This window comes from Schistocerca americana, chromosome 9 (assembly GCF_021461395.2).
Source record: "Schistocerca americana isolate TAMUIC-IGC-003095 chromosome 9, iqSchAmer2.1, whole genome shotgun sequence".
NCBI lineage: Eukaryota > Metazoa > Arthropoda > Insecta > Orthoptera > Acrididae > Schistocerca > Schistocerca americana.
In genome coordinates this window covers 67,654,568-67,673,935 of record NC_060127.1, presented here as the reverse complement: position 1 = coordinate 67,673,935, position 19,368 = coordinate 67,654,568, and the positions used below count along the sequence as shown (strand labels likewise).

The following is a 19,368-nucleotide window of genomic DNA, read 5'->3' as shown; positions in this document are numbered from 1 at the left end:
CTCGATACTGATTCTCGAAACTTTGCAACGAGGCTTTTGTGGGATAGTTGGCATCTTATCTTTCAGTGTCCCATTTTTCAGCATTTTGTGATGATCTCCTCCTCCCACTCATACTCACTGTGACCATTTGTATTACCCTTCTTTGTATACATTCAGTATTTGCCAGTTAGTCGTAACTGAATACGGTATGGGTCACACTTTGTCAGTATTAGGGGACATCAGTATCCTACGAATTGACTGAAATCTGTCACCTGCTTTGCCTATGACTCAGCTTCTGTGTTCTATCCATTTCATACCTCTACATATATTTACACTTTAGTTGGGACGCACTGAGAGCGAGCATTTTGGCAAGTGCACGATTTTCAACTCCAAACATTTAAAACTATCTACCAGTTTTTGCAACACTTTGAAATGTTACCTAGATTTGACTGGATATTTGTCCATATTTTTCAGATGGTACTTAATTATACACTGTCTGACAAAAAAAAAGTAAAGCACCCAGAAGGGGAGGAGGAAAGGAAATGTAACTTCACAGATTGAGAGTGTATGTGATGTTATTTCAGTGATTACAAAATTCAGCCAAAGTAACAATCTTGGAACTTTGTACCAAACATTCGTTGTCTGTCAGAACAAGACACTGCTAAAAGGCGATACGTCATTGAATAAGAATGGCCAGATTCCAGTCCAATATGGTGGATGCAACTGTTTCTCCTATCTATACGTGATTGCATACAGACCGAAGAAGCAGACCCATCCACCATATTGGTATGGAATGTGACTATTTTTATTCAATGATGTACCGCTTTGTAGAATTGTTGTGTTCTGACGAGCAATGAATATCAGATACAAAGTTCTGAGCTTTAATGTTTTTGTTATATGTGCACCCAAGGGTGTGTCTTTTGGTGCCATGAAACTAGTAGTGATCTACAAATAAAGGACTAAATATAGCTGAAGTGATTTATTAATACTCAAGACAATTTAAAACTCCTCTGGATGCTATTTGGGATTTAAATGCAATGATCTGGATCTGTCGGAATCCTGAAAGTGGGCCTGTCGTTTTCAAATGTAGCACACATAACTACATTAGTTCGTCCTAAAGCTGATGACTGTGACTCTTAATTCAAAGCGATTACCTTGTGTTTTTGTGGCAAGTCCCTGTTCATATTCTTGTAGCTACATCAGAAGACTGCCTTCTAACCAGTGCGGATGCTCGCAGGTTTAGTGCTCTGATCGGGCCGGAGACCTCACGGCATCCTGGAGACCCGCGACCTCCGTCCGTCGCGCTCGGTCCCTGGGGCGGGCTCGCCGTCCCTCTCTCTGCGGGTGCCGCGCCCCCTCCCCGCCCGTCCCGGACTGCACCTCCCGTACCGGTAGCAGTGCCAACCCACCGGTTCTCGACACCTCCCGTGCCGGACTCCGCCCCCGGCACCTTCAGTCTAGAGAACCTCCTGCGTGGCGGTGGCGGCGGAGGCGATGACCGGCCGTACTGCTGCCCCGTCTGCCAGCAGCGCTTCGCCCGCTACAGCCACTACGCCCGTCACCTGTACTTCGCTCACGAGAATGAGGGGAAGCACGTGCGGCCGCCCAGGTGAGTCTGTTGTGTACTGAAAGTGATGCAGATACACTAATTGAAAGTCTGTGCCGGATTACAAATAGCTTATGGAGTAGTGAAGTTAATGACTTGTGAAATTGTTCAGGTGTCTAATTGCTGACAAGCATGTAAATGAAGCTTATAAATGTTGCTCTTTTCAGATGAATCCACCGTTCTGAGGTGGGGGAGTGAAGTGTTGTATTGAATGCCAATTTGGTTACTTTGAATGTATGCCGGTGCAATAGCTCCTCACTTATGCCGTATACAACTGCTCGCTCAATGGAAAAGCTGTATCCAAAGACTGGAAAGTTGCACAGGTCACACTAGTATTACAGAATGGCAATAGGAGTAATCCACTAAATTGATGTTGATATTATGCAGCGTGGTTTTGGAACATAAATAGTGTTCAAAAACTATGAATTACCTCGAAGTGAATGGTCTCTTGGCACACAGTCAACAAGGATTTAGCAAGCATTGTTCTTGTGAAGCATAATGAGCTCTTTACTGACATGAAGTGTCGAGTGCTATCGACGTGGGTTTTCAAATTTATTCCGTATTTCTAGATTTTGAGAAGGCTTTTGACGCCATACCTCACAAGCTACTTGTAATCAAATTGTGTGCTTATGGAATATTGGCTCAGTTATATGACTGGATTGATAATTTCCTGTTAGAGAGGTCACAGGTCGTAGTAATTAATAGTATGTCATCTCTAAAACAGGAGTGATTCCGGGCGTTCCCCAAGGTAGTGTTATAGACTCTCTGCTGTTCTGTATCTATATAAACGATTTAGGAAACAACCTGAGCAACATAATATACCTCTATTATCTTGCAGCCTTTGAAAATGGACAAATTAACATGAAAAATAGTTCTGCAACCTGAGTTTTCACCCTTTAACACCGACTAATCGAGATACCCAAGTAGTGGTATGATCCCTAATTACAACATGGTTTTTGTACAGAGTTTCAAAAAATTAGAATTGCTAGGAGAATACTGTTCTACCCCCTCCCCCCTCCATATAATTCAATCTTTGTTCACCTCCTACTTTTATTGCAGGAAATAATACGAATAAAAAACTGAAAATCCATTATTTCAGAAACTGCTTATTTTGAGCAGTTTTTATAGGTTAGACTGATGTGGAAATCAGTATAACCGAAAACTGATTGTTTTCAGCAATAACTACCATCCCTAGTCGGAAGAAGAGGCCGGTTGGATTGTGGGATTGAAGGATGTGCTGTGAAGACAACTCCTCTCTACATAGTTCAGAGAAGGCATTGTCTGGGCTGCACAAACTGAAGTGGCCACCGAAATTGAACTCATTGCATTCGGAAGAGTCTATCGCCACGGCAGGTCAACTCTGCTCTCTGCCACAGTTTGCAGTGGCAGTTTATTTGGTTGGATGGCCAGTCTGTGATCATGCCCACATAAAAGACTGTGTAGAAATCACAGTGGAATCCGTGTATGATAATCTTCTCTGCGTGCCTTTCATCATACTCTGAACCTTGACTGTGTGCCGTGTTACCGCTTTTACTCCCAAAACTATTTATGAAAGTAGAGCAAATATATTTCTGTTTGCTTAATGGCCTTTGTCACAGCTTTTACTTTATTTGACTTCATTGTCATCGGGAACAGATTGCGTGCACTTACTGGGTCTTCTTCACATGAAAGCCTCTCTGTTTAACCCCGTCCTTTCACCACTACCCTCTTCCAATGCCCTCATTTTATCCCAGTTCTCTTCTCCATCCTCTTTCAACCAACTATCCCACAGTCTGCCTCTCAGTCGTTGGTGTCGGAGTTTCGATTCACATCTCTTCCCCGGTACAGTACTCTGTCACATGTCATTCGGTACAGTACTCTGTCACGTGTCATTCTCTTTACACGTCTATCTTACTTAGTCCTTGCTGATTATCTGATCCTGTTAGAGTACATCGTTTACCGTCTCCCTGATCATTTCAGTTTTTATTCTGCCTATCCCTGTCTCGAAGTGAATGGTCTCTTGGCACACAGTCAACAAGGATTTAGCAAGCATTGTTCTTGTGAAGCATAACGTGCTCTTTACTGACATGAAGTGTCGAGTGCTATCGACGTGGATTTACCAGATATAGACTGGGACACTCAAATGTTTAGGACGGGTGGTAGAGACAGAGCATCGAGTGACATTATACTGAGTGCACTATCCGAAAATTACCTCGAGCAATTAAACAGAGAACCGACTCGTGGAGATAACATCTTGGACCTACTGATAACAAACAGACCTGCCGCCGTTGGATAAGCAGCTGCAGCAGCAAGTCGTATACTCTTAGCTCACTTATTTGTTACATAGTTTAATTCTTAATTTCTTTGCGTGTTTTTGGTATTTGCGTTGTTTAATTCATAAATTTCGGGCGTATTGTAGTATTTGTGAGTTGTAGCATCGCGTTTTAGTACCTAAATAGTGTAAAATCGCGTAGTCTCCTTCCGCCACCGAGCAGTGTGTCAGCAGTGCGCAAGTAGCAGCATTACTGCATTTACTAGGCAATCTTGTATTTTAATAACCATTTAAATTTTGTGTCGATTTGTTTGTGCTCTCTGTAGATTAGTTCAGACGTTCTTTGCACAACAGTTTTTGGCATGGATAGGGACTCCAACTGCTGTGTTCGGATGCAGGCTGAGTTGGCATCCCTTCGCTCCCAGCTTCAGGCAGTGTTGGCTTCAGTCACACAGCTTGAGGCTGTTGCCAATGGGCATCACTGTGGGGGTCCGGATGGGGGTTTGTCGGGGATGGCCAGCTCGTCCCACGCATCCCCCGATTGGACTACGACTGTGGCTGCCCGGGATACTGCCCACATTGAGGCTGATCCCTCACTTGTGGTAGAGTGGGAGGTCGTCTCGAGGTGTGGCAGGGGGCGAAAGACATTCTGGAGGGCTGAACGGAAGGCCTCTCCAGTTTGTCTGACGAACCGGTTTTGGGCTCTGTCTCAGGCTGATACTGATCTTCAATCGGACATGGCTGCTTGTCCTGTTCCAGAGGTTGCCCCTCAGTCTGCAAGATCCGGGCGGTCGCAGAGGGTGGGCTTACTGGTAGTTGGGAGCTCCAATGTCAGGCGCGTAATGGGGCCCCTTAGGGATATGGCAGCAAAAGAGAGGAAGAAAACCAATGTGCACTCCGTGTGCATACCGGGGGGAGTCATTCCAGATGTGGAAAGGGTCCTTCCGGATGCCATGAAGGGTACAGGGTGCACCCATCTGCATGTGGTCGCTCATGTCGGCACCAATGACATGTGTCGCTATGGATTGGAGGAAATCTTCTCTGGCTTCCGGCGGCTATCTGATTTGGTGAAGACTGCCAGTCTCGCTAGCGGGATGAAAGCAGAGCTCACCATCTGCAGCATCGTCGACAGGACTGACTGCGGACCTTTGGTACAGAGCCGAGTGGAGGGTCTGAATCAGAGGCTGAGACGGTTCTGCGACCGTGTGGGCTGCAGATTCCTCGACTTGCGCCATAGGGTGGTGGGGTTTCGGGTTCTGCTGGATAGGTCAGGAGTCCACTACACGCAGCAAGCGGCTACACGCTTAGCAGGGGTTGTGTGGCATGGACTGGGCGGTTTTTTAGGTTAGATGGCCTCGGGCAAGTACAGAAAGGGCAGCAGCCTCAAAGGGTGCGGGGCAAAATCAGGACATGCGGGGACCAAGCAGCAATCGGTATTGTAATTGTAAACTGTCGAAGCTGCATTGGTAAAGTACCGGAACTTCGAGCGCTGATAGAAAGCACCGAAGCTGAAATCGTTATCGGTACAGAAAGCTGGCTGAAGCCAGAGATAAATTCTGCCGAAATTTTTACAAAGGCACAGACAGTGTTTAGAAAGGATAGATTGCATGCAACTGGTGGTGGCGTGTTGGTCGCTGTTAGTGGTAGTTTATCCTGTAGTGAAGTAGAAGTGGATAGTTCCTGTGAATTATTATGGGTGGAGGTTACACTCAACAACCGAGCTAGGTTAATAGTTGGCTCCTTTTGCCGACCTCCCGACTCAGCAGCATTAGTGGCAGAACAACTGAGAGAAAATTTGGAATACATTTCACATAAATTTTCTCAGCATGTTATAGTCCTAGGTGGAGATTTCAATTTACCAGATATAGACTGAGACACTCAAATGTTTAGGACGGGTGGTAGGGACAGAGCATCGAGTGACATTATACTGAGTGCACTATCCGAAAATTACCTCGAGCAATTAAACAGAGAACCGACTCGTGGAGATAACATCTTGGACCTACTGATAACAAACAGACCCGAACTTTTCGACTCTGTGTAAGTGCAGAACACGGAATCAGTGATCACAAGGCCGTTGAAGCATCCCTGAATATGGAAGTTAATAGGAATATAAAAAAAGGGAGGAAGGTTTATCTGTTTAGTAAGAGTAATAGAAGGCAGATTTTAGACTACCTAACAGATCAAAATGAAAATTTCTGTTCCGACACTGACAATGTTGAGTGTTTATGGAAAAAGTTCAAGGCAATCGTAAAATGCGTTTTAGACAGGTACGTGCCGAGTAAAACTGTAAGGGACGGGAAAAACCCACAGTGGGTCAACAACAAAGTTAGGAAACTACTGCGAAAGCAAAGAGAGCTTCACTCCAAGTGTAAACGCAGCCAAAACCTCTCAGACAAACAGAAGCTAAACGATGTCAAAGTTAGCGTAAGGAGGGCTATGTGTGAAGCGTTCAGTGAATTCGAAAGTAAAATTCTATGTACCGACTTGACAGAAAATCCTAGGAAGTTCTGGTCTTACGTTAAATCAGTAAGTGGCTCGAAACAGCATATCCAGACACTCCGGGATGATGATGGCATTGAAACAGAGGATGACACGCGTAAAGCTGAAATACTAAACGCCTTTTTCCAAAGCTGTTTCACTGAGGAAGACCGCAATGCAGTTCTTTCTCTAAATCCTCGCACAAACGAAAAAATGGCTGACATCGAAATAAGTGTCCAAGGAATAGAAAAGCAACTGGAATCACTCAACAGAGGAAAGTCCACTGGACCTGACGGGATACCAATTCGATTCTACACAGAGTACGCGAAAGAACTTGCCCCCCTTCTAACAGCCGTGTACCGCAAGTCTCTAGACGAACGGAAGGTTCCAAATGATTGGAAAAGAGCGCAGGTAGTCCCAGTCTTCAAGAACGGTCATCGAGCAGATGCACAAAACTATAGACCTATATCTCTGACGTCAATCTGTTGTAGAATTTTAGAACATGTTTTTTGCTCGCGTATCATGTCTTTTTTGGAAACCCAGAATCTACTCTGTAGGAATCAACATGGATTCCAGAAACAGCGATCGTGTGAGACCCAACTCGCTTTATTTGTTCATGAGACCCAGAAAATATTAGATACAGGCTCCTAGGTAGATGCTATTTGCCTCGACTTCCGGAAGGCGTTCAATACAGTTCCGCACTGTCGCCTGATAAACAAAGTAAGAGCCTACGGAATATCAGACCAGCTGTGTGGCTGGATTGAAGAGTTTTTAGCAAACAGAACACAGCATGTTGTTATCAATGGGGAGACGTCTACAGACGTTAAAGTAACCTCTGGCGTGCCACAGGTGAGTGTTATGGGACCATTGCTTTTCAGAATATATATAAATGACCTAGTAGATAGTGTCGGAAGTTCCATTCGGCTTTTTGCGGATGATGCTGTAGTATACAGAGAAGTTGCAGTATTAGAAAATTGTAGCGAAATGCAGGAAGATCTGCAGCGGATAGGCACTTGGTGCAGGGAATGGCAACTGACCCTTGTCATAGACAAATGTAATGTATTGCAAATACGTAGAAAGAAGGATCCTTTATTGTATGATTATATGATAGCGGAACAAACACTGGTAGCAGTTACTTCTGTAAAATATCTGGATGTATGCGTGCGGAACAATTTGAAGTGGAATGATCATATAAAATTAATTGTTAGTAAGGCGGGTGCCAGGTTGAGATTCATTGGGAGAGTCCTTAGAAAATGTAGTCCATCAACAAAGGAGGTGGCTTACAAAACACTCGTTCGACCTATGCTTGAGTATTGCTCATCAGTGTGGGATCCGTACCAGATCGGGTTGACGGAGGAGATAGAGGAGATCCAAAGAAGAGCGGCGCGTTTCGTCACAGGGTTATTTGGTAACCTTGATAGCGTTACGGAGATGTTTAGCAAACTCAAGTGGCAGACTCTGCAAGAGAGGCGCTCTGCATCGCGGTGTAGCTTGCTCGCCAGGTTTGGAGAGGATGCGTTTCTGGATGAGGTATCGAATATATTGCTTCCCCCCTACTTATACCTCCCGAGGAGATCACGAATGTAAAATTAGAGAGATTTGAGCTCGTACGGAGGCTTTCAGACAGTCGTTCTTCCCGTGAACCATATGCGACTGGAACAGAAAAGGGAGGTAATGACCGTGGCACGTAAAGTGCCCTCCGCCACACACCGTTGGGTGGCTTGCGGAGAATAATGTAGATGTAGTTGTAGATGTAGATGTAGATGTAGATGTAGATGTTCTCTGACTCTGCTACTGTGAAATTTCCCCTTGTTCACTTTTATCTCTATTAAATACCTTTTCTCCATTGTACAGGTTTCAGAGGGGTAGGTTAGGATAGGCACAGCGAAGTCGATAAATAGTTGCCTCGGTCCCTTCTGGGACACCTTTATCCTACACCGAACTCCTGACGCTTCTCTCAGTATTGCTGCTGCTCACCACCCTGTCTCGTTGACTTCCTTGTCATTTCATTCATGTGTTTCCTCTATGTTTATGAAATACTGGAATCTGTCTACTTTTTTCTAACTGGTTCACTGCCAGCATGAGTCCTGAGCGAGCCTCCCCCCTCCTTCAGATCAAGATTGTGAACTCACTGTTCCTCACATTACATCTCATACTGTATTAGCCAACCACATCAGCACATGTACCTAATTGCCACATCTAGCGTATTCCAGCAGATTGTTATAACATATGCAAATGCCATTAACTCAGTATTATTGTCTCCGACTCTTCGTGCTGGCTTTTTCATTATGCCATCTGTGACAATAGCTGAAAAGGGTATTTCCTTGAATTAAATCCATTTATTTGACAAACCCTCTGGAACTCAAAGCCTCCAAGAGTGCACTGTTTACAGTACATACAGTTAGAGTTTACTATACTGCAGCAATAACTCAATTACATTAAACTTGTCAATATAACACTACTAGTTCTGTTGATGGTGTTAGGTGCTGTCAGTGCAAAAGCAAAATTCCTGTCATTTAATATAGGTTGGCAACAGTATGGGAATCTGAAACACTTGCTATTTTACTGCATGCATAGCAGTTACATTAATAAAAAATGCTAGTGTTTGTTTCTGTTTTCAGTATACCAAATACACACTTTAGTACCAATTTCTCATGGTGGTGCTTGTAGGAATATTGTTTTGTTCCAGAATTTGGTGCAGAGATATATACATTTGATCATAGCGATAATGCTGTGAACAGCTCTCCAATTGTTTATTATGTTCCAATTCACGTAGTGCCCTCCAGAGTCTCTGTGTAATATACACATACCACCACTTAGTACAGCAAATCCACGAATGCTTCCACTCACTCGCTGATGATGGAGCCAACGTGTTGATTGTGTGGGTCACTTGTCATGTCAAAGTGTCAGGTAATGAAGCTGCCAGTGCTGCAGTCTGACTACCAAGTCCTTACAGCTGTTTTGTCCCTTCAGATGACCTCTATGTAGGAACACTGGTCTTCTCTATATGGGAACAAACTCCAGGAAATTAAACACCTCCCAATGGCTTGGACATCCTCTCATCCATCTTATCATGAGGAGATACTTTTAGCTCAGCTGCATATTGGGCAACGTTGTTTCAGTCACCATCATCTGTTAAGTGGAGACCCCGCACCATTGACAGTGCACCATTTTCTGACCCAATGCCGATTTTATAACCATTTACATTTTAATGTATGTTTACTATCTCTGAATTATCAGACATTTTTTAGCAGATACAGCATGGGCAATATATCGTGTTTTACTTTTTATTCACTGTAGTAATACACTGAAGGAAATATAATTTTCAGCTTTTTGAGCATCCTCCTCAAAGGGAAGTCGGGTGCTGATGACTGCGCAGTTGAGTGCCCCACAAACCAAACATCATGATCATCAAAGGGAAGTGATCATTTTTAGATATCCCTCTACTACAGTCGATTAAGCTTTGAGTATTAGTGACCTCAACTTCATCTGGTAATTGACCATTTAAAGTTATGACATGGGCACTTCTACATCTATGTGATTACTCTGCTATTCACAATAAATTGCCTGGCAGAGGGTTCAATGAACTACCTTCAAGCTGTCTCTCTACCCTTCCACTCTCGAATGGCACGCGGGAAAAACGAGCACTTAAATTTTTCTGTGCGAGCCATGATTTCTCTTATTTTATCGTGATGATCATTTCTCGCTATATATTTGGGTGCCAACAGAATTTTTTCGCAATCGGAGGAGAAAAGTGGTGATTGAAATTTCATGAGAAGATCCCGTCGCAACGAAAAATGCTTTTGTTTTAATGATTGCCACTCCAATTCATGTATCATGTCTGTGACATTATCTCCCCTATTTCGCGATAATACGAAATGAGCTGCCATTGTTTGTACTTTTTCAATGTCATCCATCAGTCCCACCTGATGCGGATCCCACACCGCACAGCAATACTCCAGAATAGGGCAGACAAGTGTGGTGTAAGCAGTTTCTTTAGTACACCTGTTGCACCTTCTAAGTGTTCTGCCAATGAATCGCAGTCTTTGGTTTGCTCTACCCACAATATTATCTATGTGATCGTTCCAATTTAGGTTATTTGTAATTGTAATCCGTAAGTATTTAGCTGAATTTACAGCCTTCAGATTTGTGTGACTTATCGCGTAATCGAAATTTAGCTGATTTCTTTTAGTACTCATGTGAATAACTTCACACTTCCCTTTATTCAGGGTCAATTGCCACTTTTTGCACCATACAGATATCTTATCTAAATCATTTTGCAAGTCGTTTTGATCATCTGATGACTTTACAAGATGATTAATGAGAGCATTGTTTGCAAACAATCTAAGATGGCTACTCAGATTGTCTCCTATGTCATTAATATAGATCAGGAACAAAAGAGGGCCTATAACACTTCCTAGGGGAATGCCGGATATTACTTCTGTTTTACTCGATGACTTTCCGTCTATTACTATGAACTGTGACCTTTCTGACAGGAAATCACGAATCCAGTCGCACAACTGAGCCAATACTCCGTAGGAACGCAGTTTGGTTAGAAGACGCTTGTGAGGAACGGTGTCAAAAGCCTTCTGGAAATCTAAAATATGGAATCAATTTGACATCCTCTGTCGATAGCACTTATTACTTCATGGGTATAAAGAGGTAGTTGTGTTTCACAAGAACGATATTTTCTGAATCCGTGCTGACTATGTGTAAGTAAATCGTTTTCTTCGAGGTACTTCATAATGTTCGAATACAGTATATGTTCCAAAACCCTACTGCAAATCAATGTTAGTGATATAGGCCTGTAATTCAGCAGATTACTCTTACTTCCCTTTTTGGGTATTGGTGTGACTTGAGCAATTTTCCAGTCTTTAGGTACGGATCTTTCTGTGAGCAAGTGGTTGTATACAATTGCTAAATATGGAGCTATTTTATCAGCATACTCTGAGAGGAACCTGACTGGTGTACAATGTGGACCGGATGCCTTGCCTTTATGAAGTGATAAATTGCTTTGTTATACCGAGGATATCCACTTCTATGTTTCTCGTCTTGGCAGTTGTTCTTGATTGGAATTCAGGAATATTTACTTTGTCTTCTTTTGTGGAGGAGTTTCAGAAAACCATATTTAATAACTCTGCTTTAGTAGCACTGTCGTTAGTGACTTCACCGTTGTTATCGCGCAGTGAAGATATTGATTGCGTCTTGCCACTGGTGTGCTTTATGTATGACCAGAATCTCTTTGGGTTTTCTGCCAGATTTCAAGACAGAATTTCGTTGTGGAAATTATTAAAAGCATCTCGCATTGAAGTACACGCCATATTTCGAATTTCTGTAAAACTTTGCCAATCTTGGGGATTTTGTGTTCTTTTAAATTTGGCATGCTTTTTCATTGCTTCTGCAACAATGATTTGACCTGTTTTGTGTATGATGGGGGATCAGTACCGTCACTTATTAATTTATGTGGTATGTATCTCTCAATTGCTGTCAATACTTTCTCTTTGAAAACATTCCACAACTTTTCTACACTTACATGATCAAATCGGAATGAGCAAAGACTGTCTCTTAAAAAAGGCGTTAAGAGAATTTTTATCAGCTTTTTTAAATAGATATACTTTGCATTTCTTTTTGATGGTTGTAAGTGTTATGGTATTCAGCCTAGTACCAACTGCCTTGTGGTCGTTAATCCCTGTATTCATCACAATACTCACTATTTGTCCAGGATTATTTGTTGCTAAAAGGTCAAGTATGCTTTTGCAACCATTTACGCTTTGAGTAGGCTCATGAACTAATTGTTCAAAAAAATTTTCTGAGAAAGCATTCAGTACAATTTCAGATGATGTCTTATGCCTGCCGCCGGCTTTAAACGTATAATTTTTCCAGCATATCGAGATTAGATTGGAGTCACCACCGACTATAAATGTATGAGCGGGGTACTTATTTGAAATGAGACTCAAGTTTTCTTTGAACTGTTCAGCAACTTTATCTTCTGAGTCGGGGGGTCGGTAAAATGATCCCATTAATAGTTTAGTCCAATTGTCAGGTATAACCTCTACCCATACTATTTCACACGAACTATCTACTTCAATTTCGCTACAAGGCAAACTACCTCTGACAGCAATAAATACTCCACAACCAACTGTATTTAATCTATCCTTTCTGAACACTGTTAGATCGTTTGAAAAAATTTCGGCTGAACTTATCTCTGGTTTTAGCCAGCTGTCTGTACCTACAACTATTTAAGCTTCAGTGCTTTCTATTAGGGCTTGGAGCTCTGATTCTTTCATCATATTATGTGTGAGAATACAGTACCTAAAAAGAACAGAGTGCAAGCCAATTTTGCATTGCACTACACTGCTTTGAAACAAAATAGGCTTGAATTTTCTGTCTCAGTGATGTAACTTGTTGATTACTGTACATATCGCACTAGGAATTTTACACAACACCAACTTGTCAAAAACGGGAGTATCTTCTTGCTGTTCCAGCTACCCCAGTAACCCTCAGCCCACTGAAGTGCTGATGAATGACTGATTACTGTTTCTGGAATAGGAAGAATGTTGTCATCTTCATCACTGTCAGTCACCTCCTCGGATTTCCCCTGTAGTCAGTGAACATTAGCACTGTCACACCGTCATTCAACATGTCATGAACCAGCTCTGTGTGGTCCAAGTCAAACCATTCAGAAATATTTTCTTTGTCAATGGTTTCACACGCTGAAGTACTTCTCAAACATCAGCTAATGTTGCTGATGAGCATACTTCTTCGTCATCAGTCATTGATTTCATCAGTTTTAGGATTAATCGTTTTCCATGACTCGACTATGTTTGATTGTTTTATCTTATGCCATGCCTTTGTCACTGCATAAATTACATCTAGCACAGTCAGAATGCTTGAAGACTGTTGTCCTCATCAATAAGTTTTTGTTGCAGATTTCCTCTATAAATTTTCTTCATTGCAGCAATGACATCCTAATCTGTTGGCAGAGTTAAGGCTGTCACATTAGGGGCTAAATATGTTACAAATAGCATCCCGTCATCAGATTTCAGAAGTAGTTCATTCAGATGTGATGGTGCATCATCCACTAACAATACAGGCCTTGCAGATAGACCCTTCAATGTCACATGATCTCTCACTTGTGGCACAAAGCAATTATGGAACCATGTTTGAAATATTGTGCAGTCCCTTTTCCGGTGGAAAATAATGGACAGGTAAATTGTACATTTATTTTCTTTTGAAACAGTGGGGCTTTTTAGCTTTACCTATTACACCAACCTTAACTTAATATGCTCCCATACCATAAGAAAAACATCACAGTTATCCTTTCCTTTATAAAGTCTTTGATGGCAGGCACTTCCAAAACAGCCTAGTGTTGTCCGCATTGTATATAAGTTCCAGCTCTACATTTTCTCGTGCAGTCAACTCCTGGAAATTTTTACAAAATTCAGAAGCAGCTTTATTTTCTGCCCTTTCATACTTGGACAGCAGTTTCCCACATAACATATGCCTTTTAAACCTTGTTAGCCATCTGGGAGATGCATTAAAATCTCCTCCAGTCCCCAATTGAAGAAAAATTGAGCCCATTAGGCACGTATTGGGCCAGATACTTTTGTGCCCTCTACTCTTTTTTGCTGAAACCATTCAATGTGGCTTTATCCTGTTCTGCATATGTAGACATTTTCACAGCCTTCAGCTTTCACGAACCTTTAGATGAATCAGAACTACTAGCAAATTGAGTTTTGTCTTTGTTTTTCTGAGTATCACATTGTAACTCAGTGCCAGATTCCGCGTGTCGGTACTGCCTTCTTTGAGTTGTGTATTATTTTCAGTTTGGGCTGTATCCTCAGCACAACATGTTTTTGCTTTTCAAACATTGTTCAGCACTGTCGGAAACCAAATGACTACAGTATCCACCACAACAATACAGTCCAGCACATGAGGTGTTTGAGCAGCACATTATTTACTACTCCCGCATTGTAACAAGACATTGTTGTTCGCCAGCAACCACTTCTGGGTAAAAAGAAAAACTTTCAGCAGCTAAAAAAAGAAAACTTTAGTGTGCGTACTTGTACAGGAGTGAAATGTGGTTGGTATTGCAGTTCACAGAATAACAGAATAGAAATTTATGAAATGTAGTGCTAGAAAGGAAGGCTAAAGTTGAGATGTGTAGTAAGGATAACTAATGAAGTGGTCCTGAATCAAACTGGGAAGAAAAAACATTGCGGAAAAACTTGACTAAAAGAAGGGATCAGTTGATAGGACACATCCTGAGGCCCCAAGGAATAGTCAATTTGACAGTGGGGAAGGGGGTAGTGTGGAGGATAAAAACTGCATAAGACAACAAAGGCATGAGTACCACTGACTGGTACAGAGGGGTGTGGGTTGAAGTAGTTAAGCAGATGTGAAGGAGCTTGCTCTGTGTGGATTAGTTTGGAGAGCTGCGTCAAACCAGTCTTTGGCTTGATGATGATGATGATGATGATAACAACAGCAACATTCTTCACTCAGATGTAGTGTGGCACAGAAATGAATGATGTTGCACCGACCCATAAAAAAGTAGTTTGTCCATTTACCCAGTGATGCAAAGAATTTAATAGGCAGTGAAATTAACTTCAAGCAAAAACTGAAATCGTATCTGGGGGACAACTCTTTCCAGTCCTTAGAAGAATTTCTATGTGTGGAACTCCGTCACTATCTCTAGAACCCCTGTCTGCAATAAATCTGGCTTAATGAAATATCTGACTTCAGCATTACTGTGTAGCGATAACAAATTGACTTCAAAACCCTGACCTACTGCCATTCAGATTGGAGGACTCCCTGTATGCACAGTAGGCTAAGTGTGATATGGTATTTGTTACTGATGTTTTGGAAGTAGTCGGACATTGTGGAGACTTGCTACATAATCTTTCTCAGTTGTATCGTATCAAGTAACTGTTCTGTCTGTCTTTGTGTAATGTGTTTGCATTGCATTACAGTTCAGGGATTCATCCCGAAGTATCACTAGTGACGAGAGATGCACCGCTGCCAGTAAACAGCGAGATGCCGGGGGGCCCTCAGGAAGGTCCGACGAATGCGACGTTCGTTTACGGAGACACGCTAATCTTCAGGGTAAGTAGGAGTGCCTTGATAAAACAGAATTGTTATTTCTTTATGTCTCTCTTTTATCTAAGTTTATTTTTTGTTAATTTTTAAACTTGGCACATATTATTTTTAAACTTGGCACATGTTATTTTTAAACTCAGGCTATTAATGAGGTAGGTGCTCCACCTGGAATGGCTAAAATGAAATAAAATTGATTTTAAAATATGAACGTTTGTTTGCAATACCACCCACCTAGAATATTTACCTGTTAAACTCTGTGTATGAGAGATGTTTTAAGGTTAACAAATATGTAGGCTGTAGCAGCACAATCCACTCTAGAAACAGTACAGGGTCATTCAGAAAGGAAGGAAATTGCACAATATAGAACCCAACCCCAGCACTCCTGGACAGAAGAGAGCTAAAAGTTTTGAACAGTGCACGTAGGAATTTAATTCAGACCTGCAGTGGTGCTGTAGCTCATTTTTAGGAAAGTGGTATACCACAGGGATGATCATTTTATCTGTTACAATTAGCAAAATAAGACTTCATTATTAATGTGCAATGTGAGTTTGGACAACAATTCCAGAAAGAGTCACCTCATAGTAAGTTAGTTTTTGAGTCCATCCAAAATATGTAGACAGTTGCATCTGCAGGTGGAGAAGGATGGCTCTCTACACACTTTGGATGAAAATGTCGAGTGTATCTGTGAGACTTACAGAAGGAGCCCTAGGAAATCCACAACACAAGCAAGCAATGAGCTTAATATCTTTCGATTGACAGTATGGTGAGTTACGAAAAACTCTCTCCATCAGAAGTCGCACAAGCAGCAATTATTACAAGCATTGCATTCTCGGGACCGCACCAAATGGTACAAATTTTTACTGCAGTTATAGATTACAGTTTTCTGAATAATTAATTTTTTCAGAGAAATGCACTTCTCATCTTTCTGGTTTAGTTAACTGCCGTGATGGTAGATTTTGGGGAAGTACTGTAGTAGTCACTCTACACGGAAGAGACTCACTGAAGATTAATGCCTTGTGTGAAATTTCTGTAAACAGAGGTTATGGATCTGTCTTTTTTTTTTTTTTTTCTTAAGAACACTTGTCACAGGAATGTTGTATCACGATAAGCTAGGAATCTGGCTGTCTGCAACTTCAAAGTGATTGGTATAAATTTCTCTTCATGCAAGGTGGCACCTCCACCTCACTTCTCCAGTCACATCCTACGTTTCCTCAATAACGTCATTCCAGGACATGGAATTGGAAGAGGAGGAACAGAAGATTACTTTCGACATTAGTGGCCTTCTGGGCCACTGGATGTTGGCTGCTTTAGGTTTGATCTGTGGGAGTACATAGGAGACAATGTTTTTGCCCATCTTTGTGTGCTATCCTTAAAGGTCTGCCACTGTCAGAGCACTGATTTCAATAACTGGAGACCAGCTAATTTGTTTGTATGGCAAAAAAATGAGCTATGGTACCAGTTTGTAACATATGATGCTCACATTGAGTGCAAATGATTTAGACCTTGAAATGTGACTCTTTCTCTGCCCAGATGCATTAGAATTGTGCCCCTGCCTTTTATAGTTTGTAAATTTTTGATATTCTCATGTATTAGTAGGAGGACCATATCTTCAGAAGCTCAATTTTCAGCTTTTATAACATATGTTCTCACCGTAATCAGATGCATGTTGTGTCAAAATGACATATCTTTATATGTTCTCCTGATGAAATTAAGGAGCTGCATATCTCAAAGTTTTGAGTTTGTTTTTGAGACAGATAGATGTACTGGCTGATATATTTTTGTATTTTGAAGTGTGTCTTGGTTTTGGTATCTGCAAAATGTATCAGCACTCAGGTTCTTTTGACTCAGATACATTTTAACCCAGCAGAGACAACTATCCACTCATTTTCCATATTATTATTTTGCTGCACTGTGCACTATTTACCTGTGCATTGAAAAAGAAGTATGTGTTATCTAGCAGTTAATAAGAAGATGTGCAATGTCAAGTGGAAATATTGCATCACATCTCAATGTTGAATCATTCATGTGCCCATCAGCTCTCTTAACAGTTTATGTAGGAGGTTTCAAGCTATTGCTTATCCCCTGATAGCAACAGTAAGTCAAGAAACACTAGACAAAAAGTGATGATAGTCCTTTGTCAATGCGACAATATTGCTTTCATTGTCATGTCTCAGTTTCTTGAAGGAATCATTATAAAAGAGGTTAATGTTAATGTGCAGTATCTCTTAGATAATGTAATAAGAACACAGACAAGTGGAGAAGGAATATAAGAAAAATGAATAGGCAGTTTGAAAAGGCATACACATCAACTGCTAAGAAAGAAGTGCATTGAAGTACACCACTTGGTCCAAATGCCTGAGAAAGTGTAGTGAGATTGAAGCGAGGAAGATGTTCCATGGATTCTGGTTGATGAAAGATATAGAGAAGCAGCAATAGTATTTAGTTCTACTTATTAAGGTGGTACCTTAGGCCAGATCATATTCTGTAGGTGCACAGTCTCACATAAATGTGACACAGAAGTGATTGTGAAGGTCAGGTGTGTCTAGGGGTGTCCCTTAGCACTGTTAATGTACCAGAAACATTTGTGTGATACTTACTGAGAAAAGAGACAGCAGCAACATAATATTGACTGCTGACAGGAGGATTTCTCTGCGTCCAGTATAAGGAGATCTGGCAAGGCAGGGGAGAGAATAAGGAACCGTATAGAATTGTTTCCTATTATTCCATTACATTATTGTCAACGGTGCACTGTGAGACAGTTCTTACTAGGAGGCCTGAATATACACACAATTGATGAACTACATAAGAAACTTTGTAAAGAGGAACTCGTTACTGTGGAAAGATATGGGCTCTACAGAGATATATTCAATACAGAGTTTAATGTAAGTTTTCTTGTACCTAGAAAACATGTGTGCAAACACTGCTGTGCCTCTCAAAATCTCGCCATAGAAAATCGAGAAGCAGAGAAAGGCTAGCTCTCAGAACACGAAAAAGGTAAGAAGCAGCTAGAAATCTAAAATATGAAATGAAAGAGCGGATCTAAGCAGGATAATGCCATTTACTGGAATTTGACCTGAAGATGTAAGGCACTGTCCAAATACAGCAGCTAAGATCATTTTCAACAGGATAAGACTAGCTCTATAGAGTTCACACTATGCAGTCCTGATATCGGGAAATCTATAGAAATTACATGTTGTATGAAGGTGTGGTTATAAGCACTGATAAATTGAAGTAGTATTACATATATTTGAAGAACTCCAGATAATTGCAGATGGCTATCCAGCTGTTTTGTTCTCCAACACTTCAGGAGGATAAAATCGAAATGTCGATATGTGCAGTGTGTTTCTTCATGATGTACAAACTCTGAACATTCTTATGATGCAGCAGTGCTTCTGTGAGCCCACCACTCTTGGGTAACACTCAACTCATAAACTTCCTGGACCATGACATCAGTTTTGACATCACACAGTATTTATAATCAATACAGGAGGTGCCTTATTCATTTTGGCATGTTTAGATCTTTTTTATTGTCACTTGCAGTATGCTACTTCAAGGTAACAGCACATTGAAAGTGTACCACAAAAAACATTATCTTATCATTAAATGTCAGTTAATAATGGGAAAAAGATATAAGCCTTCCAGACATACTATGACAACCAAGACACGAGACCAAAGTCTTCATGTAATGGATAGTGCCGTTGTTTATGGAGTCATAGGATGTAAACTTGCATGCTGCTACGTGCTATTTTTTTTTTTTCATCTTAACATTGTTAATACATTCTCGGACATTTCTTATGAATGTAATACAAGTACATTCTGCAATAACTAATGTTATTTAATGTTTCTGTTTGATCAGAGAATGAAGGATGAAATAAATATTTGGCTGTGACAGCTTTAGTTGCGGGAACTGAAATGAGCCGCAATGAACTGCAAGTTTACCGACACACCCAAATAT

The 19,368-nt window shown here is 41.3% G+C and overlaps 1 protein-coding gene across 1 annotated transcript in view; it reads left to right on the top strand.

The window, feature by feature from the left end:
* The window catches only part of LOC124550651 (zinc finger protein 628-like), a 110,524-nt gene that overhangs the window by 52,832 nt on the left and 38,324 nt on the right, over window positions 1-19,368 (top strand). The window contains exons 5-6 of the mRNA XM_047125375.1: window positions 1,174-1,588; window positions 15,287-15,419. Of these exons, the coding sequence (XP_046981331.1) occupies window positions 1,174-1,588; window positions 15,287-15,419 (548 nt within the window). The remainder of the gene's footprint in view (window positions 1-1,173; window positions 1,589-15,286; window positions 15,420-19,368) is intronic.